This window comes from Corapipo altera, unplaced genomic scaffold, assembly GCF_003945725.1.
Source record: "Corapipo altera isolate COAL_440 unplaced genomic scaffold, ASM394572v1 23b, whole genome shotgun sequence".
Classification (NCBI taxonomy): Eukaryota; Metazoa; Chordata; class Aves; order Passeriformes; family Pipridae; genus Corapipo; species Corapipo altera.
The window spans coordinates 7,580,645-7,603,241 of NW_020884885.1; the positions used below are offsets into that span (position 1 = coordinate 7,580,645).

The 22,597-nt window shown below is 40.2% G+C and overlaps 1 protein-coding gene across 8 annotated transcripts in view; it reads right to left on the reverse strand.

The window, feature by feature from the left end:
• Nucleotides 1-1,997: 1,997 nt before the first annotated feature.
• MGA (MGA, MAX dimerization protein) overlaps nt 1,998-22,597 on the reverse strand; it is a 63,911-nt gene continuing 43,311 nt past the window's right edge. For 6 of the 8 annotated variants that reach the window (XM_027641778.1, XM_027641784.1, XM_027641780.1 and 3 more), the window contains 8 exons: nt 15,059-15,183; nt 13,701-13,752; nt 11,910-12,095; nt 11,109-11,220; nt 9,427-9,660; nt 8,164-8,340; nt 7,570-7,722; nt 1,998-6,556 (listed from right to left, as the gene is read on the reverse strand). In XM_027641778.1, the coding sequence (XP_027497579.1) occupies nt 5,256-6,556; nt 7,570-7,722; nt 8,164-8,340; nt 9,427-9,660; nt 11,109-11,220; nt 11,910-12,095; nt 13,701-13,752; nt 15,059-15,183 (2,340 nt within the window). In that variant the 3' untranslated portion in view covers nt 1,998-5,255. The remainder of the gene's footprint in view (nt 6,557-7,569; nt 7,723-8,163; nt 8,341-9,426; nt 9,661-11,108; nt 11,221-11,909; nt 12,096-13,700; nt 13,753-15,058; nt 15,184-22,597) is intronic. The other 2 variants (XM_027641781.1, XM_027641782.1) reach the window with 2 other exon arrangements.

Here is a 22,597-nt window from a genome sequence, read left to right on the forward strand (position 1 = left end):
CAGCATCTGTGTTCACCAGGGCCAACAGCTGTAACCTTGAGGAACTAGAGTCCTGTACACTGACAGTCCTACCAAAAACTGAAAACTCTCACAAGAGCCAGATGAACCAGGTAAGTGGTTCCAGTTATGGAATCATTAAAGAAAGGAGAGTTCTTTGCTTGTGCTTTGAATCACAGGAACTCTGCTGCCAGCAAGGGGCTGTTAAAGAGCAGCCCCACCGAAACAGGGGACAGCAGGGGCATCCCTGCACCAACATAGGTCAGACACCCCAGGCTGCTGGATGGATGCACAAGTGGATTACTGACACAACCATAGGTCCTGGAGGCCTCACTGGTGACAGGATGTGCTTGCACTGATGAATGTGCTGGAAGCTGTGGGACTGGAAGCCTGGGGCAAAAGACCTTCCAGTTGCTTGAAATACTGTACGGGACGTTTGTGCTGGCAGCCTGCGAGGTGGCTGGTGAGGAGGACAGACTGAGGCTTTTATCTTCATCAGAAAAGACTCTCAGATAAGTGGAGACTCTAAATCTTTCTAGGAGTAGAATTCTGTTTCAGAATGAAGAGGGGGACACCTCCAAAAGAGCTCTCACCTGTCACGGGCCTCCAACTCCCAAGAGACACAAGACGGACAACAAGGGTTGTTGCCATCTGAGGCAACACAATATCCAAATTAACAGTAATAACCAAGTATACAGTGGTGTAATGATGCCTTCTTGGTCTATAGCAGCAGTTAAAAGGGCAAACAGACACCAAGCTTAAGTGATAACAAATGGCATCACAATTCCTCTACTACCATGACCCCAAATAACAGTGATTAATTTAGATTCCATTCATTGCTAATTATGGACAAACTGGTCCTGCACATTTTTGGGTTGCATTTATGGACTTAAATCTGGTTTTAGAATCAGTTACTGCAAAGCTCCCTGTAACTTTTCATAGTCGACGGAGCTTATTTGTACCATCATCTGTATTTCCAAGAACACAATGAATATGCTGGAAAACAAAGGTCCCCAGCACAGATCATGAGACTCTATTGGAAAGTTTTTTCCATTGCAAGCCTGACTGGATGTACCTTATGCTTATATTCCTTTCTATTCCAAGATGTAACTTTACTCCTTAAAATAAGGAGTAGTGGGATGAGGCCTTGCTGAAGGGTTTCATCAGAAGTTTTCAAAAATACATTGACTCTGTCACCTATTTTTATTCATTTTCTCCCGTGAGATCTGATCTTCCTCTTTAAAAAACAATAAATTCTGCAGTATCTCTTCTCAGGTCTGTACCTCAGACCTCAGGTCTGTGACTTGCTCATTTATAGATGTTTACTACATAACACAAAATAAAAAAAACACTCAAAACACTCCCCCCCCAAACAAAAAAAACCACCACATTTCCAAGTGTGTTATCTCCCACTTAACAGACATAAAAGCAATAGACAGTGACTCATTACAAGCATTTTATCTATTTCTTCTTACAAAGCCTCTCCTCTAACACTTCATTTGAAGGCAGATCTGCAGACCTGTTCCCATTAGGACAGCTCTGGCATTGAACTTCTCTAAAGGAAACAGATACAAAGGATAAATCCAAGTTTGGGGTTAAGGGAGGGCATCTGGAGAGTGCTTTTATGTGCATTTAATCTTTCAGCTGTTGGGGTTTTTTTCTTTTTATGCCATGATCAAATATTAAGCCCCTTGGCTTCCTGCTCAGGATGCACCTTGGTGAAAATAAAGCCCTTCAGTTCCTTTTCTGAATTCAGCAAGTCAAAATCTCTTCTTACAAACAATGATATTTCCTGCATACTGCTCAAGACTAAAGGGAGAAATCTCCTCCAAACTGTCTGATCATTTGAACCAAAACACAGATGTTTGTGCTGCCAAAACTTCTGCCTGAGAGCATGTGTGTGTCACTTGCTCAGCTCCAGAGCCAGGTGTCACCAGCAGCACATGCCACCGCATCATTTCTGCTCCCTCTCCCTCCCTGTAACAAATTTTCAAAGACAGTTTCTAGTCGACCTTGATTGGTTTATTTTAGTTTTACACTTTCTCCCTCACATACAGTTAAGTGTCTTGTACTGTTAGATTTCTACAAAAATATCAATTTTTCAAAAGCAAAAAAAAGGGAAAGATATATTTTAATATATAAAAGGAAAAAAGCTAAATCTGACATTTCATTATATTCTTAAAAACATTCCAGTCTATTTACAGATGTGTAAAAAACAAAGAAAATCTCCAGGTCTCTTGGTGTAGTGAGAGCGTGCGCCTTGCAGGGGTTTCCTTTGTTCTCTTGATTCCAGAATCTTCTCAGTAGGTGCCATATTCTATGATTATTGCCACAAATGATAGCACATATAATTTTTAAAAGGTTTGGGAGCTTAAGGGAAGAGCAAAAGAAAGTCATCATTTAAATTCATAGCAAAATATTCATAGCAAAAAACACATGGGACAGTGAAATGAGCAAAAACTGAGAGCATTTTGAACATGCTTTGTTGACTGGTAGAACCCATTCATAGATCCTTCATGGAACTGCACCAACTACCACCTTTTGCAGCCAAATTGGGGGGCTCTCCTTAGTTAATTTAGTAATCACATTCAGGGGCCAAAAATTTTTGCTGTCACCTTTACACAGTACATTTTTATTGCAGTAAAGTTACTTAGTGCCCAATGCCAAGCAATAAATTTGTCACCTTTACACAGTACATTTTTAATGCAGTAAAGTTACTTAGTGCCCAATGCCAAGCAGTAAATACATCCAGGAATTTTACACTATGTGATAATGAACAGAACATCCTCAAAAGTACAGCATTTATTTTAGATCATGTTTGATCAATTATCATGGTAAGTTACAGCCTTCTCTGTCCCAGAGAAAGCACACAATTCTGTGTGCTAATTAAAATCAGCTATTTGGAACCATAAAAGGGTGAGGTACAGAAAGAGGGGTCAGTGATTAGGAATTTGAAAGGAATCACAGCACAGGTCTGGATGCTGTTTCTCACACAGGAGGAATAAAATCTACTGGCAAAACAAACTGCCGCAAGTAAAAAAATAAGCAACTTCAGCCTATTGGAAATGCTCAGAACCAGAGTCCCAGATAAATAACATTTAAGTCTGATGTAGTGCTAGTAAACTACTTTAGTTACTCCAGATTTCTACTGGTTTAAAATAAGGTTAAAATTCCTTAATAATAAGCAATGTATGTCAAAGTACTTCCTGGGAATGTAAATCCCCTTTCCTAAGGCATTCAGTGGCAACTGTAAGACCCTGCAGGACTCTCATAATGACCTAAATTCTCTTTTCCAAATCACTAATACAGGACTTGTACCAAACATTAAATAATAAATACGCAAAGGGCAACAGAGAGTTGTATGTAACTGCTTTAGAATGGCCAAGTGAAGAACCTTTTTTATGCAGTCTCTGGAGTAACTTTATGCATATTGAGCTTGAAGGGCTTCTCTCCTATAAGCTCTCCTATATAAGCTAATAAAAGATAAGGAAACACCCAAGATATGTGTATTCCCTGATGGATCTAATGTAGACATGGATCCAGAAAATGCAGCTTATTGAACAGGGCATATGTTTGCTCTGAGTACAAACACTGCTCCCTAACTGTGGAAGAACATCACTCACAACACCTGCGCAACCTCAGTGCTGGAAAGATGAAATTCCCGTATTACTGCATCACCAAAGATGGGGCATTTGGAGGGTGGGGGGGATCCCAGCTGTTGTTGCTGGAACAACATGGAATTACGTTCCTAAACATAAAGCAAAATGCACCATCAAATTCTGTATAATTTTCAATTTTCATGGCAACATTTTTTACCTTTTTGGAGCAGTTAAGAAGCCCCCCAAGCACACCATATTTACAAACCTGATAGGAAAAGATTGTGTTTACACTCATTAACAAATCCTCTCTCCAAGGCTGAAAACTTCATTTGTCAAGAAAATTATGAAAACAGAAATTGTGTACAAAAATATAAATATCTTTACAGTCTGCAGGCCCTTCATATCCAACAGTTGAGCAGTGAAGAGCATCTACAGGTTATTGAGTAAGCAGTGGTAGAGAAGAATAAAAAATACATCTCATGATTCAATACTGCCCTATTTCCCTGGTAATGAGCATTTTTGTTGACTTTTTTTGCTATACACAGCTTGTGCAAATGCAGTGAGAAACCTCTGAGTACCTTTCCTGAATTCATAGAGAAATGAAAGGTTTGAAAAGCTATACACATATTTTCATATATACATTCACATATACACCTTGCTCACTTATGCTAGGCTACAACAGTCCTGAAAGTGTTCTGTATTTTTCTGAAGCAACACTTGGTATCAACACTCCTAGCCAACACATACAACTTGAAAAATGACAGAAGGAAAAAAACCAGGAACTGGCAAAACACTCAAGCTACTTCAGCATTGTATTTAAAGATGTAGCAATGGGGTGTCCACATTTTCTTTCAACTCTCTGTAATTTTTCCTTACAGATGTCCATCAAAGGAGGACATCTGGGAGCAGGAGGTGAAAGTGAGGACAGTTTTATTAAAGTTAACATACTGTCCTACTTCTAATTACACTGGGAAATACATTTTTCTTCCCCAAGCAGTGAGAGTTACAGACATTTATTAAAATTTTCTGTGCATAAGCTCCTAAAACTAATATCTGCTAGAGAACTATCTAGCACCAAAGAAAAAAATTCTTTGCACTTCAGCCCTCTGCAGAGTCTGATTTCCTTTCCGCTTAACAACTTTGAGAGTAACTGCAACCTGATTTCTGCACCTTTATCATATTCTGCAAATACCAAAATCACCAAATGTGAACAATGCCATTTCTGCATAGATAATTTACACGGTACAAAAACATGTAATCCAGATTTTTTTCCCCAACAAGTAAGTCAGCTGCCTCCCTCCTAGAGAGAGAAAAAAAATCTCTTTCAACAGCCTCAGTTTCTCAGTCCTTTGAAAAACTATTTCTGTGAAGGATCCAATTTTGTGAAGATACCATGTGCCCAGCAATGGTTATAGATCATCTTATTTGTTTTGAGAAAGGGAAGGAGAACACCCAGAATAAAACAGTGAGGTAAAAATACATCAACATGCTGAAGTTTCATAATACTTATCTCTCAGTTTGGGGCCTGCCCCTCAGATGAACAGAGTGTTGATGCCTACAGAAAACAAGTGTTGCCGACAATGGAGGCTGCTGAACAATGACACTGGCTCACACTGCTCCACATCTCCATTCCAGTCTCTGATAAAAAAACCTCTTCATTTATTTGCCTGCTGAATTTGAAGGCAAGATCCCAGCAGTATTCAATTTCGTAGCCACAGGTGCTAATGTGGGCATCACTTTGTTATCCTGTCCTTCTTGAAGAGTTGCAGGTAATGAAGTTTTTACCCCACTAGGTGCCAGTTTTCCAACTACAGGTGCCAATAAGGGCATCACTTTATTACTCTGCCCTTCTGAGTCCACTGGCAGACTTGCCACTTTTAAACCCAGTGGTGCCAGCTTGGGCATGGGCCTCCACGAAGTTTCAGCATTACTGGCTTCTGGATTAGCTTTCATCTGCAAAACTGGTGGAGTCACATTAGTGCTATCTGACAAGGTTGTTACAGTTTTGCCATTCCCACCACTGGTTACAGAGAGATTGGAAAGTGGATTCTTCATTTCAGCACCTATCACTATCTTTAAGACATCTGCTTCAGCTGAAGGCTCCCCGGAGATCTTGTCCCCATCACTAAGGTCATCATCTTCCAGGTGCAGCAAGAGAGGGCTTAAAGAGCCACCACCCTCTGGAACTTCAGAAAGGTCCTTAAAACTGCCTTCCAAATGGCCAAACTGGAAGGAAGACCCATCTGCAGCAGAGAGATCACTGGCTGTTCCCCGACGAGCCTCTGTATCTTTACGAGAGAAATCCGAGTTGAGAGTGGTGGGCAGTTCTGACATAGCTGAAGCATCGTCGTTCAGCTGCTGATTGAGGAAGGCGATCTCATTGAGCAGCGAAGTGAGGGTTTCATCAGTGTCATCACTTTCCTCAATGCTGCTCAGTATCTCACTTGTATCCAGGTCTGCTTCCTCCATTGCAGATGCTACTTTCCTCAATTCCATTTCTATCCTGGAATCTTTGATCTGCAGCTTACGGAATGGCATTTCTTTAGATTTTAGTCTTTCTCCTCCAGGATCACTGTCTTTCCTCCTGGCTTGGCTTCCTACAAACTCACCAATGCAGAGCTTTTTGCTGAACGACTCTGAAGGTTCTTTTGTACGTGGTATGTTCCGGAGTTGTGGAAGGCCATCTTTATTTTCAAAGAAAACTTTTGAAGGACCTGTGGCATTTCTTCCATCTCCACCACTGTCTCCTGGACATGGTTTGACTGTTTCTTCTGAAAGGATGCTATCACTCTTCCTAGTTTCAAGAGGTGCTACAGCCAAAGATTTCTCAGAAGCTGGAGTACCTGCAGCTGCTGTCATATTAGAATTTTTGTTTCGGTTCAGGTTTAGATTCATGCTTGCCTCAGCAGCCAGTGATGTTACATTAACAATCTTTGGCATCATGAATGAATCTTCGCTTTCTGCAAAACCACAAAAAGCAGCATCCATCAGGATACATGTTAACTGCAAGGTCATTCCTAGTTAAATATAATTTGCCTACTTTCAGGTTGTCCTCAAGTAAACTGCTATTCACAATTTAAACTGATTACACAGGTTTGGTCAAGTGACGCTTTAACACAGCAATAACTTAATTTTCAACTTGTAGAACAAGACCAAGCTCCACAGCACTTCCTGCCCAGTCCTGTCCTTCAGCAGCCTGGCACAACACAACTAACTGTAATGGTTAAAGTTCTGATGGTGATGCACAAGGAAAAGAGAACGACAATCTTCCCTCTTACTGTTTGTTCATGCTTTGCTTTTATGCTCACATCTTGCAGTACTGATTTTGTGCACTACAGAGGAATTTCAGGGACTAAACAATTACTTATTTTCTGCCTCCAAGCAGTGTTATTAGCACTCAGATTTTTCCCAGCCCCAAATCTGAAATGAACTTTCCTTTTTCATTGTGACCAAATGACTACAGTCAAGCAGAAAGTAGGTGGCTTGATTTAAACACAACAGACAGCAAGCAGCACACTGCTGGCAGGAACCTTCCCATGCCTAGATCCACTACCAGTATGGGGTCTTGAAAAACAGCTATCCCACAGGCAGCAGAGCTGGCAAGGTATGGGAAGGGGTTATGCCAGAGTAAGAGCCTGGATAGGCAAAGATTTTCAGCAGCCATACCACCACTCTGCACTGCACCTTCCCCAGGAGGATGCATTACACTAGGGATGCATTTCAGTCTCCACTTATTCTGACTTTGCTGAGGGCAAGGAAGCTCAGGGAGGTGAAGGAAAGTTAAAAAGCTCTCACCTATAATCCCCTAGAGGTCCCTCTAAATGGTTCAAAACATTTAATAGTGATTTTCTTTGAATACCCAGACAATAATACTTATCATTACTTCCTAGTGAGAAAACAATTTACCTTCAGTTTTGCAAGGATAATCTACCCTGCATGCAAGCACAGAGATCCATGAAAACAAAGAGTTTACCTGAATGGGGCACCGTAGCTGATACTGCTGTTGAGGGCACTGGATTTCCAGCAACGGTTGACAGTGTAATGGGAATGGTAGAGTTAGTAAGGATTCCTTTTACTTGGACAGGAACTGTTGATCCCGGCAGTTGAATCATCACAGAAGTAATACCTTATGCAAGAAAAGGGGAAGGGGGGTGAGGTGGAAATAAGAGCCTTTCAGATACTCAGTTAAGCCTGGAAAATAAGAGCCGTACACTTCTAGGCAAGACTTTACTTATTATAAGGCTTTACTTATTATAATAACATCTTAAAGTAGTAAAAATAGAAATACAGACTGGTTATGCGATTAGGAATTCTTCCCTACGTTTACCTAATTTGTGAACTGCAAAAATTTAACGTGTTTTACTTACCTGTTGATAAATTGATAGTTTGAAATAATTTCATCAAATCTCTCTTATAAGAGCCAGGCTGCACCTCAGTCAGTTAAGTTGTAAAAAAAATCCAAAAAATTAAAGCAAAAATTAAGTAACACATTATTTTGTAAACTGCTATGCACATCCATGAACAGCATTATACTGATATTCATTAACATGTTCTCACATGATCATACCTGGCTGTGCTGTCATGGTAGTACCGACAGCTCGAGGCTTTAACTCAGCTTGCAATAGAGTGGAAGGAACAGCTGCTACCTGTCCTGGGACCAGGGGGCTCTTCAGTGTAAGCACCTGCCCCTGTGGAGTCATCACTACACTTGCAGCAGTTAGGGTAAGAGAGGCTGAGGAGTCCTCTGTAAAAAAGGAAGTACGCAAAACACCAATTTATTCTGGCATAGCACCCTTGATGGCAAACAGCATCCTGCGATCCAGCATTAAGTACAGTTGTGGAAGCAGCTCCAGCTAGAAGGTTTACAAAGCCCAGAATAAAAGCTGCTATAGAAGCTATGCAGGCTCCAGGAACTGCATCTACACAGCTAGAGACAGTTTATACTATCTCTTCATGTAGTGTAACAATCCTAACTCTCCAGACCGACATCCAGATCAAATATCAGAGCAGTCTGGCTGAAATTACAAAGGGGACTTGGTTCGGTCCAAAGAAAGCAAGGAAGTTCTCTCATCACATCTCAATTTTGATGCCAAACTTCCCCAGGACTGGACAAACATTAAGCTTGGTAAACCAGAATAACCAGTTGTTTATAAAAGCCCAAGAATACTTCAAGTAAGGTCTACTTAATATTTCCAAAACAAGAAACATCACCAGATCTCCACAGAGTATTACAGTGGTACTACCACAAAAGTTTGGATTTCTGTTTTCTTTTGTTCCTTCCTACATTTATGGTGTGAAGGTCTCCATAAATGCTGAACACTTCTCCACCAATTCTCAGCTCCAAAAAAATTCTCAAGTGTCTGACAACTCTGTCATTTAATTTAAGAGCAAGTTTCCACCACCTCAAGAGCTAGCTTGTTTGAGGAGTGAGGTTTTAAAAACTGAATCAATTCTAGCAACTCCAGCATTCTGGGAGTTGAACTTAAAGTTTTGAGTCAGCAGAAAAAGTACCACCTTTGACTCTCAAAAATTACTCCCAGATTGCAGTGATACCCTCAGAGACCAAAGGACAACTTAATAAGAATTTACTTCCCATCATGCTGAAACTATAAAGTCACGTTCATCTGAAGATCTCAGTAGTGTCGGTCTCATCCTTACTGAACACAAATGGTTTCCACACCTATCACATAGACACTTCCTGGTTCTATACACAAGTCTGTTTCAAGAGTGAAGCTGCCTGCACAAGCCACCTGGCATTCTGTCCTCCCAGGGGGTGTTGCTTCAATGTCCATCTCCCTCTTCTGCAAAACATGCATTCCTTTTAGCCCACCTGTGGCACGGACTCCTCTTCTGGCAAGTATCAATGGCTTGCCTCTTCTATTTGTCATTGTTATCTGGGTCGGCTCTCTGTGGGGAGCAGAGGATCCTTCTTGCTGTGTACTAGCAGTTGAGGTTGCAGCAGATTTCTCTGGCTCGGGTTCTTTCTTTTTTTTTTGTGCTTCTATTGCTTTTTGTTTGGCATAAATATATTCCAGTTTCTTCAGGACAACCTCCTCTGTCTTTCCTACAGAAAAATTATCACAGAGTCAGCCTATCTTCAAACTTTTTCCAAAACTAAACCACCGAAGACAGACTTAAAAATCCATTGACACCATACAATTACTATAACAGATAACCACCATCCCCATCAAGTAAATAGCACATTTAGTATCAGAGGGAAGCAATTACCTATTTATTCCAGTATAGTTTTTTCCTTCAGAAACATCAATACATTTCAGAATTTATCTGTCACTTTAATAAGCAGAAATCAGCCTGGACAAGTGCAGACTCTTGCTGAACAAGTAGTATTTGAAAACACCCATAGCTATGAAAAATCCTCCCATTTCTCTAATGATGAATGTACGACTACCGGATAAAATGTTACCTTTACCTAGAATGAAATTTCTTGGACTAATGGACCCTGTTATTTAAATACACGTACAGTTTACCCTTGCCATGAAAATTCTAACCTTGGACAAACACACAAATTTTGTATTTGTTTTATGCAGATGCATACAGTTTAATATGACCAAAGTTGAAGTAACTATACTAGCTTCTTTTCAGCTTAGTATTTATGTCTATATTTAACTAACTCTCCTGAGAGAGGACTTTCCTCATCAACTTTGAGGTTCTTCACTAGGAATGCAAAAGATCTGATAACTACTTTGTGAAGTTATTTGCTTTCATTCTTGCCCAAAAGGCCTCTCATACATTTCTGTATTACTAGACTTCCCTAAAACACTTTTTTTTTTTTTTTTTAAGTCAAGTACCTCAAATATATATGAACTGGTTCAGATAAATACACTATATTTAAGTATCCTTCATTTCTACTTCACAGGTATTCTCCTGTTTATGTTCCCAGACTATAAAAAGATTACAGGAATAACGTTTTGTTTGTTCACACATTTTGGCACTGGTTGAATATGTGTCACAGCATTCCTACACCTCCAAATGAGACAGAAAGACACAGTAAGTACAACATGGTTTTGGCTTGAAATGCCTGGATGAGCAGCAGCTAAGACTCTACTGTAGTTTTGTTCTATGGACAGAGGTGCCAGCACTGGTTCTTGGAAAAGCAGTATTATTTGCAAAGCTATGAAAGGAATCAGAAGTTTTGGTACTGACCAAAGACAGCTGTGTACAAGTGTGAAGGACCGAGCAGGAACTCCAGGAACTGACTAAGTCACACCATCACTTGTCACTCCCACCCTTCCAAAGGAACCCAAGCTCATGGCTTGAAGCACAAAGATAATTCTACGCTTCCTTTGGGCATGATGGAAAACAAAAGCAGTTCTTGTCAGCATGAAGAGCCTATCACTGAGTCAGGGCTTAGCACATCTTTGTTTTGCAGTGAGTCTAAATTTTATGTGAACTAATGACATACCTGGATCTACAGATTACTCCACCCATTCCCACTCCTAAAAGCCTTTTCTTTCATTATTACAGCTAGTTTGTATCCAAAACCAGTCTCACCTGAAAGCGTGGATACTTTTCGAATCAGACAATCACGTCTGCGTGTCAATAAGCTCTTCTGTGCAATAAACTTATCTGCCTGATCTGTCAGTCCTTGGATTTCTTCAAAGGCCTAGAAAAGTATGAGGCAACTGATTTATAAGCCAGTGACACAAAAAATAATAAAATAATTTTCCTTCCCAGAAACCTTTACAGAATTTATTTAGACATTTTTGTAATCCCAAAAACACAGGACTCAGAGAAAGCGTGAAGTATGGAATGCCAGTTTTCTCTAAATGCAGGCTGAAGAGTGATAAACATCTTATTTGTCCCTCCTCCAAAGTTCAACAATTTTTAAGAAAAAATCCCGACTTTAATCCCACAGTTTCTAGTTACAGATGATAAGCACAATTATATATATCTTTAGATTATACTTTTGTTTCCTGTTGTTTACAACTTTACAATTAAGTTTTTAGTGTCAATATGATACCTAATGGAACACTATCTTCTGCAGCATTAAAAAAGTAAGCCTTCAATGGGTTTCAAAATTTCCTGATGTACATAGTAAACCATTAAGGAATTAAGACTTAACCATCCATTATTCACAAGGAATACAAGGGGAGGGCTAATCTAAAACATGTGTCTGTGTCATCAAGACTAAGCTTTTAGGAATACAGATTCTTTCAGATATTGTTTTATTCTAGAGCCCTGTAGAGGTGACAGAAGTTCTCTATTCACGGGGACTCGATGAGTTCATACTAGCATAATTACTCTGTTCAGATTAAATGATTCTCTTCCTCACTTAAGCTTCAGAATACTTACCTGCTTGAGAATGTAGCATTTGGAGACCTTGGGAAGATTCTGCAACCCCAGAACTCTCTTCAACTTGTCAAAGAGACCTCTCATTTCATTGCGTCGCCGACGTTCATTTGCTGTGTGTGTCTGGCGGTAATGAGCAAAGGCTTCTGCCTGAGACTTCAGTTTTCTTTTCCAGGTCTGATGTTTCTGCTGGAGAAGTAACCAGATTGAACAATTTAAATAAAAAAGGCAATGTAATGGCAAACAATGTTCAAATGCATGCATGTGTTACATTTCTACAGACACCTGAAGATTCCATGTCATGCTATCCTGCTACTATGTCTTCGTGAAAGTTCAGAGTCAGAAGTATACGCAATAAGAAATGAAATGCTGACCAAAGAAGTGACCAACAAAATCATATCAACCCTGAAGGAAAAGATCATGAGTCCCTTCTATTTTATTTTTTGCAATACAAGGCTACTCAGATAAACCATGGGATTACAGCAAAATCACACACGTTTGAGCCAAATATTTTTTGTTGTGTGCTTGTCAAAAAAAGTCTACTAACAAATGAAATAACCACACCAAATATAGGAGACTTGAATTTTTCCCTGAAGTTAAACTAGTTTGATTTCCATTTTCTTTCATAGGTTCATATGGGTTGGGGCCAAGAGACATTGTAAGTAAGAATGTCGAAGACAGTATTGACACTTATCACCCCAGACATCCACCAAGAAACAGCATGTGGCAAAGAGGCTTTGGTTTTCAATTTGCTCAAATTTCTAAAAAGACTGACAGACAATAAGCAAAATTACTAATCTCTACAGATTTGAAAGTTTGTTGTTTCATCATTACTCTTACAGGTTTTGTAGAATTATGCTATTTATTTAATGGGGAAGTAATCAATACAGGTTTTTGGATAATTTTAGGTCTGCTTCAAATCTCAGCCTTCTGGCCTTAGAAGGAATCTGAAGACTGTCTCTCAATATCCATTTTGTCCTCACAAGACAGACTTGAGCATAGTACAGCTGCATCAGCCCCTGTGTTGGGCAATAGGTTCCTTTGAAGGGAGGGCCTTACAACGTAAATTTAAGGGCAGAGAGGAGGACACATGGAGAAGGTGAGACAGGCAGAGCAACCCGGAACCCATCTTGTCTCAGGCAAAGGCTTACTACACACCAGTCTGCTCTATTATGTAAGACATACAACAGGTTCACACCACACCCCAAAGCCCCACCCCACCACAGCAGGTAGCTCTAGAGCTGACATCGAATATATCACAGACAGTTATCATGGACAGTTAGCAAAACTGGCTTCAAAGCCATCCTCAAACAGAGCAGAAAATTCTGAAGGATTGCAGTGAGTTTTGATTTGAAAGGATTCTGTGATATCTTTAACTTGCCTAAATACATATTGTTTGAACTCGTTTTCAGAAACCCTGCACCCAAGGCTATGCCTATATAATCCCACATACTGTCTTCTTATACGTGAAAGTATTTCTTATTATTTTTAGCGTGCTGTAAAAATTACTTATGTCAAGAACACAAAACCTAAGCAAACAGAGTCATAAATAAAACACAGATATTCCTCCCACAGATAAAGCTGAATCTGAAGCCCACTGATGACAGCAGCAGTCCTTTTGCTTGAATGAGATGTGGACTGAGCACCCTTCCTGCATAAACACATTTGGTTTCTTGCATTTAATCACAAGTATCTGGAAGGCAGATAAATCACATTAAGAGTTGCCCTTGAGATGAAAATTTATCTTTAAAATGGAAGTGTGATACCAAAAGGAAAGAGAAGAGCAAAATATACCTTTGTATGTTTTTCTGATAATGTTTCATCCGAAGAATTAGGAGGAGGGTATCTGGAAGAAAGGTAAAAAGTTTTTCCCAACACTACTCATCTCATATACTCTATCCTCATTAACTACATTCCAACAGTCTAGAATTGCTCATTTTGATGCCTTGAAATTAACTTTTCTTTGTATAACTGCATGAAAGCAGGATAATGTTGAGCTTTCTCAAGAAAGTGAACTCTATCTCCAATGCCATTATCCTGGAAATAATTGAACTGTTCTGAAAGCTGTGCAATTATCTCATAGTGCTAAAGACAAACTATTTCACTATATGCCAAAGAGAATAAATTCAGCCCGTGACTGTTAGTTGCATAAAGTAATTTTTTTAATTATGTTTTGGTAAATTACATTATTTAAGAAAACAGATTTAATATAGATGGCAGAGCAACCCTTCCCCCACCAAGAACCACCATTAAAATCCTCACATTTATTACTACCGTAATATATAATAACAGCAGCTTCCCCATATCTCAGGAGCTGCAAGAAAACAAAGAACACACACATTTGAAAAATATTTTTTACAAATCGTGACTTCTGCTTTTCTCTGTCACTGAAAGACCTTCACAATTTAAAGCAAAGTCACCACCTAAGGATAAAAGTGGACTGGGAGGTATATAACATAACCAGTTTTTTCAAAGTTTCAACAAAAAACTTCTTCAAACAAAAAGAACTATTAAACAAAACATTCCCTGTTCATTTGTTTGGTGCAACTGAGAAACAGCCATTACTATCATTACGTACCTCAAATAAGCCATGTTTTTACTTTGCATTTGTCACTATAAATGCAAGGGAAGCAACAGTAACAAAAACAACCAACCAAAAAAAATAAAGCCAAGCTATCCAACCGTAACAGACTATATGTCAATAAGAAAATACTTTCGTTGCTCAGGCAATGGTCCTAAAGACAAAGCTTTCATTTACAAAGTCAGGGTTTAACCCAATGACTGTTCCTGCCTGAATTCCACCGCCAAGAATAAACAAAGCTTGGAAAATCATGTTTAAAACAATGATGACCCCTCTCATATTCAGTCTGCAGGAAGGGAGGCAATTCACTCAATAATTTTACAGAAAAGATACACATCCCCATAAACAAATTAATTAGAAGGGGAAAAAAGGGCTAAGATACCTTGAAACTGCTCTTAGTTCTGACAGCACCATCCTCACAGACACTGGGAAGCACCAGTGCCCAGGAAGGCCTGACAGAAACCTTGCTTTATCTTGTCATCCCATTAAACCTGTTGCCTACTGGGTTCATTTGATGCCAATTCATCAATAAAATACACAACTGAATGCAGTGCTCTCCAAGGATGCTTACTTCTGTTCGGAAGGTTCGATTTTAGCAGCTGTGGCCTTCAGACGGGCAATGTTTATCTTCTCTGAAAGCTCCTCCACGGTCTCAATGTCCACCTGCTCGTCATCCTCTCTGTATTCACGCACATCCTGGAACAGTTTTTGTTTTGTTTTTTTTAAATGAGTATCTACTTAGCAATGGCGCTCAGGCCAACACCGTTTCACTTCAGTCTCAAATGAGATTACATTATAACATTTAGAACCATTAAAGAATCAACATCTCCAGCTACACTGGCCAACAAAAAGTGCTAAGAAGGTGGTTACTTTAAGTGTCGCCTCCAGGAATTCCTCCCAATAGCAACTCTGTAAAATTAATTTTGGTAAAGGTAGAATCCACCTCTATCATTTATGCCTTTACTACGTGTGAGAGAAAAGCTTTCACATGGCAGAGCTTTCCTGCCTCCATTTTGAAGTAAGATTAAACTTCATTTACACAATCTACTACTGTAGACTCTTGCTAAGTAACTTTTTTCTTTAGAAAAATTAAGATAGTTATCACCTTAATAATGGTCTCTCATACCTAAGACAGCAAAAGTCAGAACATCATACAATCAGGCTTCTTTGGGTCATAGAGTAAACTGCTTACATGATGAAGAGTATGATTTTGGCTCTTTCCAAAATGCTGCTCAGTCATTATTCTAAATATTTATGATATTCTGAAGAGTACTTTTTCTCCATGCTTGCCTGGAGAAGAAGTGAAGCTACTATCTGGGAAGACAGAGAACTGCAGTGCTGTACCAACTATAAGATTTAATTATCTGTCTTGTGGCCATTTGCAGTACCAGGTGATATCCCTCCCCCCCCAAGAAAACATGCCTATTCAGCCAATTTTTTTCTATTGCAGTTTTTACTCAAGTTTTTTATATTATAATCTTTGGTCTGATTACAGAATGAAGAACTCTTTCTCCTCAAGCAAGAAAATGTAATTATACTTCCATTCTGCACTTTATTTCACCCACTTCCCTGAACTACCCCAATCTTGCCCTCCTCCTATTATTTCCTTCTGACTTTCCTTCCTTCTCTTTGTGCTTCTTTTCTTTCCTTTTGTGGAGCTGCAATCTCCTTCTCAGAACTGAATACTTACCTGAAATTGATGCAAACAGTTAATCACAAAAAACGCTAAGGGAATATACATATATATAAAAGTGTGTGTCATAGGTTTACTTGTTCTAAAAAAAACAAGGGAGAATTTTTTTTTTCTTTCCCCTAGATCACTGTAAAAGAAAGATGTTGAAGGAGAGAGGGGGTAGGTGTTTGCCTAGGGTGACTGACACACACAAAGGAACTAGTTAGCAGATCCACATTCCAGGCTGATAGCACTCGGGGAGGGGGGGGGGGGGGGGGGGGGGTGATGAGTTGGTTTTTTTTCCTCTCCTCAGGAATCGGCAGGCACTTCACTTTTGCCCTGACTCAGGGAGGGGGGCTGTGTGGAAAGGTTCTATCAGGTCATCTGCCTGCTTCTGGCCCCGGTTTGCCTCCGTTCTCCTGCGTCCTGTTCTGCCCCCAGCCCAGACTTGCTCAGATTTCATCGGAGAGGCCTGACCCTTCTGCGAAGGAACCTTTGGGAAGAGTCCTGGCCAGAGCCAGCCGCCAACAGTGTCAGTTTGCAGCAAGACTCCCTTTTTTCCCCTTTTCTCCTTCCCCTTCTCGGTGGGGTGGGAAATCTCCATTTTTGGCTTCTCCCGCGCACCGGAGCCCACGCACTGACCGCCAGAGCCCAACCCCGAGCACTGCAGCCTCTGCTCCTCCAGACCCAACAGCGCCCCCCTGCTGGCCGTGGTTAGAACTGCACCAAAAGCAGAAAGTACTGAACTGTTTCCTTTTTGAAGGGGACTTTTGGGTACAGGATTATTGTTTAGTCGTTTTCATGCTCTTTTGTTGTTCTGCCAATACACATATATCCTTTAATAAAGGGCTGTTATTTTTTTTTCTTTCTCCATACTTCCTCAATTGGAGCCTCTTAATTTCAGATTTACTATTGCTTAGAGGGAGGAGCTTGGTCTTCCTCATAACTCATTCTCCTTAGAAAAACACTTCAGTCTCATTAAACTGAGACAATATGTATATATAAAAGTGTGTTTATGTATACAGTACATTATTCTAGTGCCTACATACATACACACACATGTATGCAAGAGTGCCTGTAGAGTCTCCCAGTCTTTTAAGATGCAGCATCCTCTCCCTCGTAAAACCACTCTTAAATATTCCATCCATTCATATCATGAGGAGTCCTATAAAGCGTCGGCAGTATATATTCCATGCAGAAAGAGGTATAAACTTCTAAACTACTCACTTGCAGAGAAGCTGACACCTCTTCCCATACTATGAAGTATCAAGATATTACTGCTGAAACAAAGCAAAGCAGGTTTATGAGCTATAGCTGCCAGATCTGAACAGAAAATCATCCTTACTTTTACAAGCTGCTATGCACACTCACACATTACTTATTATCTTTGTGCTTGTAGAAAGTCACATCTTTTGAAAAAGAAAGAGCAAGGAGAGTGACTTCAGATGAGAAATTACTAGCCTTAGGAAACTCTTTCCTTCCATACATGCTGACTTATAAGGCACCATTCTTCCCTCCCCAGGAAAGCAGTTCTGATCTCTGGTGAGTTCTGCATTTGAGAAGGAAATAAGGTTTTTTTCTAGTACTGACAAGTTCTGGGGTTTCCTGCAGCTTTCCTTCAGAGCAGCTATGCCATGACAGTTTTTGTATGAACATGAAGAGCAGTGTGGAGACAAAAGAAATTCTCATCTGACTCTAAAAGTATGGTGCTGGCACTGGCAGGCACTTAAGGAAGTACTGTCTCTCTCTCTCTGCATTAAAGCCCACAAAATTCTAATTTGGTCCATCTTGTAAATATTGCCCCACATAGCAAGAATTGTTAGCATTGGGACCACCTGGTGCTAATACAACACGGAGAAAATTAACTGCTTTTACCAAGGAAGCAGCACATCACTTGGAACTTGACATGTTGGTCAGGACATATCACCACCACTCCCCAAGCAGGAGAATGAAAGTAAGGAGACACCATGTCTCTGGGACATTGGTGAGGTCAAAAAAATACTGCTTGCAGTCTAGATCCAGAACACATATGCAGGAGCTACTGAAATTGTGACCGAGGTAAGACTACATTGCACTTCAGCACAGGTATTTCACCAGCTTTCAGACATTGCCTGCGAACAGCAGTCAGAGTTGTTTCACGTTTGTCAAGTGGCTCTATATGCTTACAGAGTCCTAAAAAAATCTATGTTCTATTACATAAAAATTACATTAAAATTTCACTTATGCAAACAGTCAGCAATTTTTCAACAACTCCTCTCATGCTTGCTCCAAAAATTCCCTGGCTGAGGAGAAGAATACAAGCTTGAATCTGAAATGAAATTCTACTAGCTGGTAAGCATGGAAAGCAGGGAAAGCAGAAGAAAAGAAGTTGGAAGCCAGGTCCTGCCCTTGGGTCACAACAACCCCAGGCATCTCTACAGGCTGGGAGCAGAGTGGCTGGAAAGAGGTCCAGAAGAAAAGGACACGGGGGTGCTGGTCAACAGTGGCTGAATATGAGCCAGCAGTGTGCCCAGGTGGCCACGAAGGCCAATGACATCCTGGCCTGTATCAAGCATAGCGTGGCTAGCCAGGACCTCAGTGCACTCAGCACTGGTGAGGTCACACCTCAAATCCTGTGTCTGGTTTTGGGCCCCTCACTAGGCAAAGGACATTGAGGTGCCGGAGCATGTTCAGAGAAGGGCAACAAAGCTCGTAAAGGGTCTGGAGTACAAGTCTTATGAGGAGCAGCTGAGAGCGCCTGGGGAAACCTTATCTCTGTCTACAACTACCTGAAAGGAGGTTGTAGCAAGGTGGGGGTTGGCCCCTTCTCCCAGGTAACAAGTGACAAGACAAAAGGAAATGGCTTCAAGTTGAGCCAGGGGAGGTTCAGGGTTGAACATTTGGAAGAATTTCTTGACAAAAAGGTTTGTCAAGTGTTGTAATGGGCTGCCCAGGGAAGTGGTAGAGTCGCCATCCCCGGAACAGGATGTGACACTTAGTGCCATGGTCTAGTTGGCAAGGTGGTATTCAGTCAAAGGTTAGACTTGGTGATATTAAAGGTCTTTTCAACCTTAAAGATTATGTGATTCTAAGATGTCAAAACTGCAATATCTCCCAGACAAAGACCTTCTGTAGAACTATAACAGGTGACATAACCTGTAGCATAGCTGCTTCCACAGCCTTTTTTTTAATCCTCCTGAGAGTCTGACAAGAAAAGTATCATAAACCCAGAGTTTTAAAAAAACTGGCCAAACAAAAACTGTTCAAATAAAGATACTGTTTAAATCACAGATCAGATACTTGCTATTATGTTGAAAATACTGCATGTAAAAGAGGTACAAGGCAACACAGATCTATTTCTTTATACAAAGAGCACTTCTCATTCCTACCGGCTCTCCTGGGTCATTCATAAAGCCACCTTTATGCTGAAAGCCTTCTGATACTTTCTCTAAGCTTTTCCACTTCATACAGTATAACTTCTGTGACCTCTACATGCAAGAAATGCATGCTGTTTTTCTTCACTGGGCAGAACTACTCAGTCTAAAATACATTTGGATATCATTATACTGCAGGGAAGTTGGTCATGCAGGGTAGTTCAAAAGATGATACAATTCAGAGAGTAAGGGAAAAAAAAAAGAGGAAAAATTATCTTACCATAGAAACACTGTCAAGGTAAGGCTTTTGAGTGCTGATAAGTTATACTGGGCTAATCAAAGGGATGACAGCAATTATCCAGTTAGAGTTCTTCTAGAACTGGAACTTTCTACATGCTATCATATTAGAAAAATGGTATTCAAAACCCAAGATGTGGCAACTTTTTCATGACAGATGGGCAAAAAAAAGAATTAAACACTGCTGACCACCAAGAACTTCACATCTTTAAGTTTACGCATTCTAAATGTGAATATATGCAAAACAATAAGTTTTTTCATTCTTACATCTAACCTCAAAGGAAAAAATGCTTCTGGGTTGGTAAATCTTTCCTCTCTACCTCTGAAATCCTAACAGGAAAAGTATCAGGATCTTGAAGATCGGCAGAAGTCCACTTAAGTTCTGACATTAAGAACAGCTATTCCTATGTAAGTACTGCCAACCTGTCTTAGGCTGAACCCTATCCATAGCCCAGCATAATTTTTGAAGATGCTCGTGGAAGCCCTACCTTTCTAGCATCAGTCTTTCCACACTACTTTCAGTCTTTCCAAACTACTTCCTGTAGTAACATAACTTCTAAATGCCTTTGAGCTTCTAAGGGCAAAATACTCCAAGGAACGAAGACACCAGATGAGCAATCCCACCCTACAAAAGAAGTTCTAAAGTTAGTATGGAAATGACAGCTCTTTTCCCTCTCTGCTTTTCATTGCATGTTTCTAAGTTCTCTCCTCTGATTCCTCTCTGTTCCTGGTAGCCTAAACCCCTATTGCTGGTTTCTAAAGAGCAAATTGCCTGTTGGTAGAGCATCCTCAGTGACAGCGCTGAGAAAGGAGGTTAGATGATAACGGATGTCATTAGATGTTACCCAAGCAAATGGGTAATTTCATCATCAAAAGCTGAGAACATGCAAGAGATTGTTAAAACTTAAACTGTCCACAAAATATATCACTTTCACTTTTTATTAAACCACTATTTTATTATAATAATTCATAATAGTTCTTTCTTATTTCAATATTCACCTCAGAACAAGAATGACCGAAAACCCCTTTTAAATAACACTTAAAATACAGTAACTTGCCAGACATAAAAGCTGTGTTTAGACTAGTACGCTAAACTGTGGGACTCTTATTTGTAGCATTAAAATACCAGAACAACCCCTGGTGTGGTTTTGGCTTAGGCCAACAAGAATGCATGTGAACAATTAGGAGACGCAGCCTGTGACTTAGCCCAGGCCAAGCAGTCCTTCTCAACAGGAACTTTGTGTGTAATCATCATGCCATGGAGATCAAGAATTTAACATCGTCTCCCAGGTGATCCCCCAACAACAGGTCCTTATACTGATTAGTTTGCTTCTATAGATCTCTCAGAAGGTTTTATTCATATTACCAAATCCACACTGATTAACCCTCCTAAGCCTCTCTTGATGCAGTTCAGGGTAGGAGATGCAAAAGGGCAAATATACCATCTCAGGAAGCGTCTCTCTTGGTGTTGAGTAGAGGAGGAGACTGCAAGAGTCTCTTAAGTCAAAGACTCAAAGTCAGCACAGGGTAAGAAGGTAATATGAAGGGCATTGATATGCAAAATTAAGGACAATTAAGTCTTTACAATGAGAACCAGTGTGGAAAAATGTACTAAACCAGAAAGTAACAGCTACTGCAGGAAAGCAGCAATCATCCTGACTCTGACAGTTTCTCACAGTTTTCTGAGGTTTTAAATGGCCATTTTCTGAGCAACTAAAACCAGTCCACATTCCAAACTAGTAGAGAAAGAGCTAACTCAACTTGCAGGTAGTACAGACTAACAAACCGAAATTCCAGACAGTTTTTACAGTCCTCTGAGATCTCTTTCCTCAGCTTTATTGCTCTACAACGAAGTCTAGCTTACTTGTGTTTGTGTGAGCTTGTGGTGAAGACATACCCTTAGATGGCTTCCCAAACCTTATTAGTCAAAACCTGCACAGTAATTTTCTTCCAAAACAAACATTTCTTACAATCACTAATAATTACTTTTTTGTTTCATCATCCTTTTGCAGGACGAGAGAAAATACAGTTTAAAACATCAACCTTGATAAAAGACTACTCCATGACCTATATATTATTGTTGGTTTACCAACAAATTCTGAAGACTATCACATCTGTAAAGCTTATCTGAAGTCAGGCAAGAATTAACCACGGTTCTCAAAACTTGATGATAACTCTGCTCAAGTTATTGAAGGATACAGGACTTATCAAACTGTCACCACCCAAGTGAAGACGAGACAGCAACAATTCAGTTTTCAGCTTGAAAGAACTTCCAAAAATAACATCTGCTTTCAGTTTGCTCACCTTCATGCAGCTGAGATGCTATCATCTTGTCTGAGAATAGCAAGATGGAATATGAACTCAGTCATTTTTTCTGGAAGTTAAACACATTCTCTAAAAGCCAGTTGCTGACTTAAATTGAGTTACTCCAGATATGGCTATCATAGAATAACAGAACATCCTGAGTTAGAATAGACCCACAAGGATCATCGAAATCCAACTCCTGACCCTGCATAGGACCACCCCAAGAACTACACCACGTGTCTGAGAGTATTGTCCAAATGCATCTTGAACTTTGTCAGGCTTGGTATTGTGACCACTTCCGTGGGGAGCCTGTTCCAGTGCACAACAACCCTCTGGGTGAAGAACATTTTCCTAATATCCAACCTAAACCTCCCCTGACACAGTTTTACACCATTCCATCAGGTCCTTTCACTGGTCACCACAGAGAAGTGAGCCTGCCCCCACTCTTCCCCTCACAAGGAAGTTGTAACTGCATTGAGGTCTC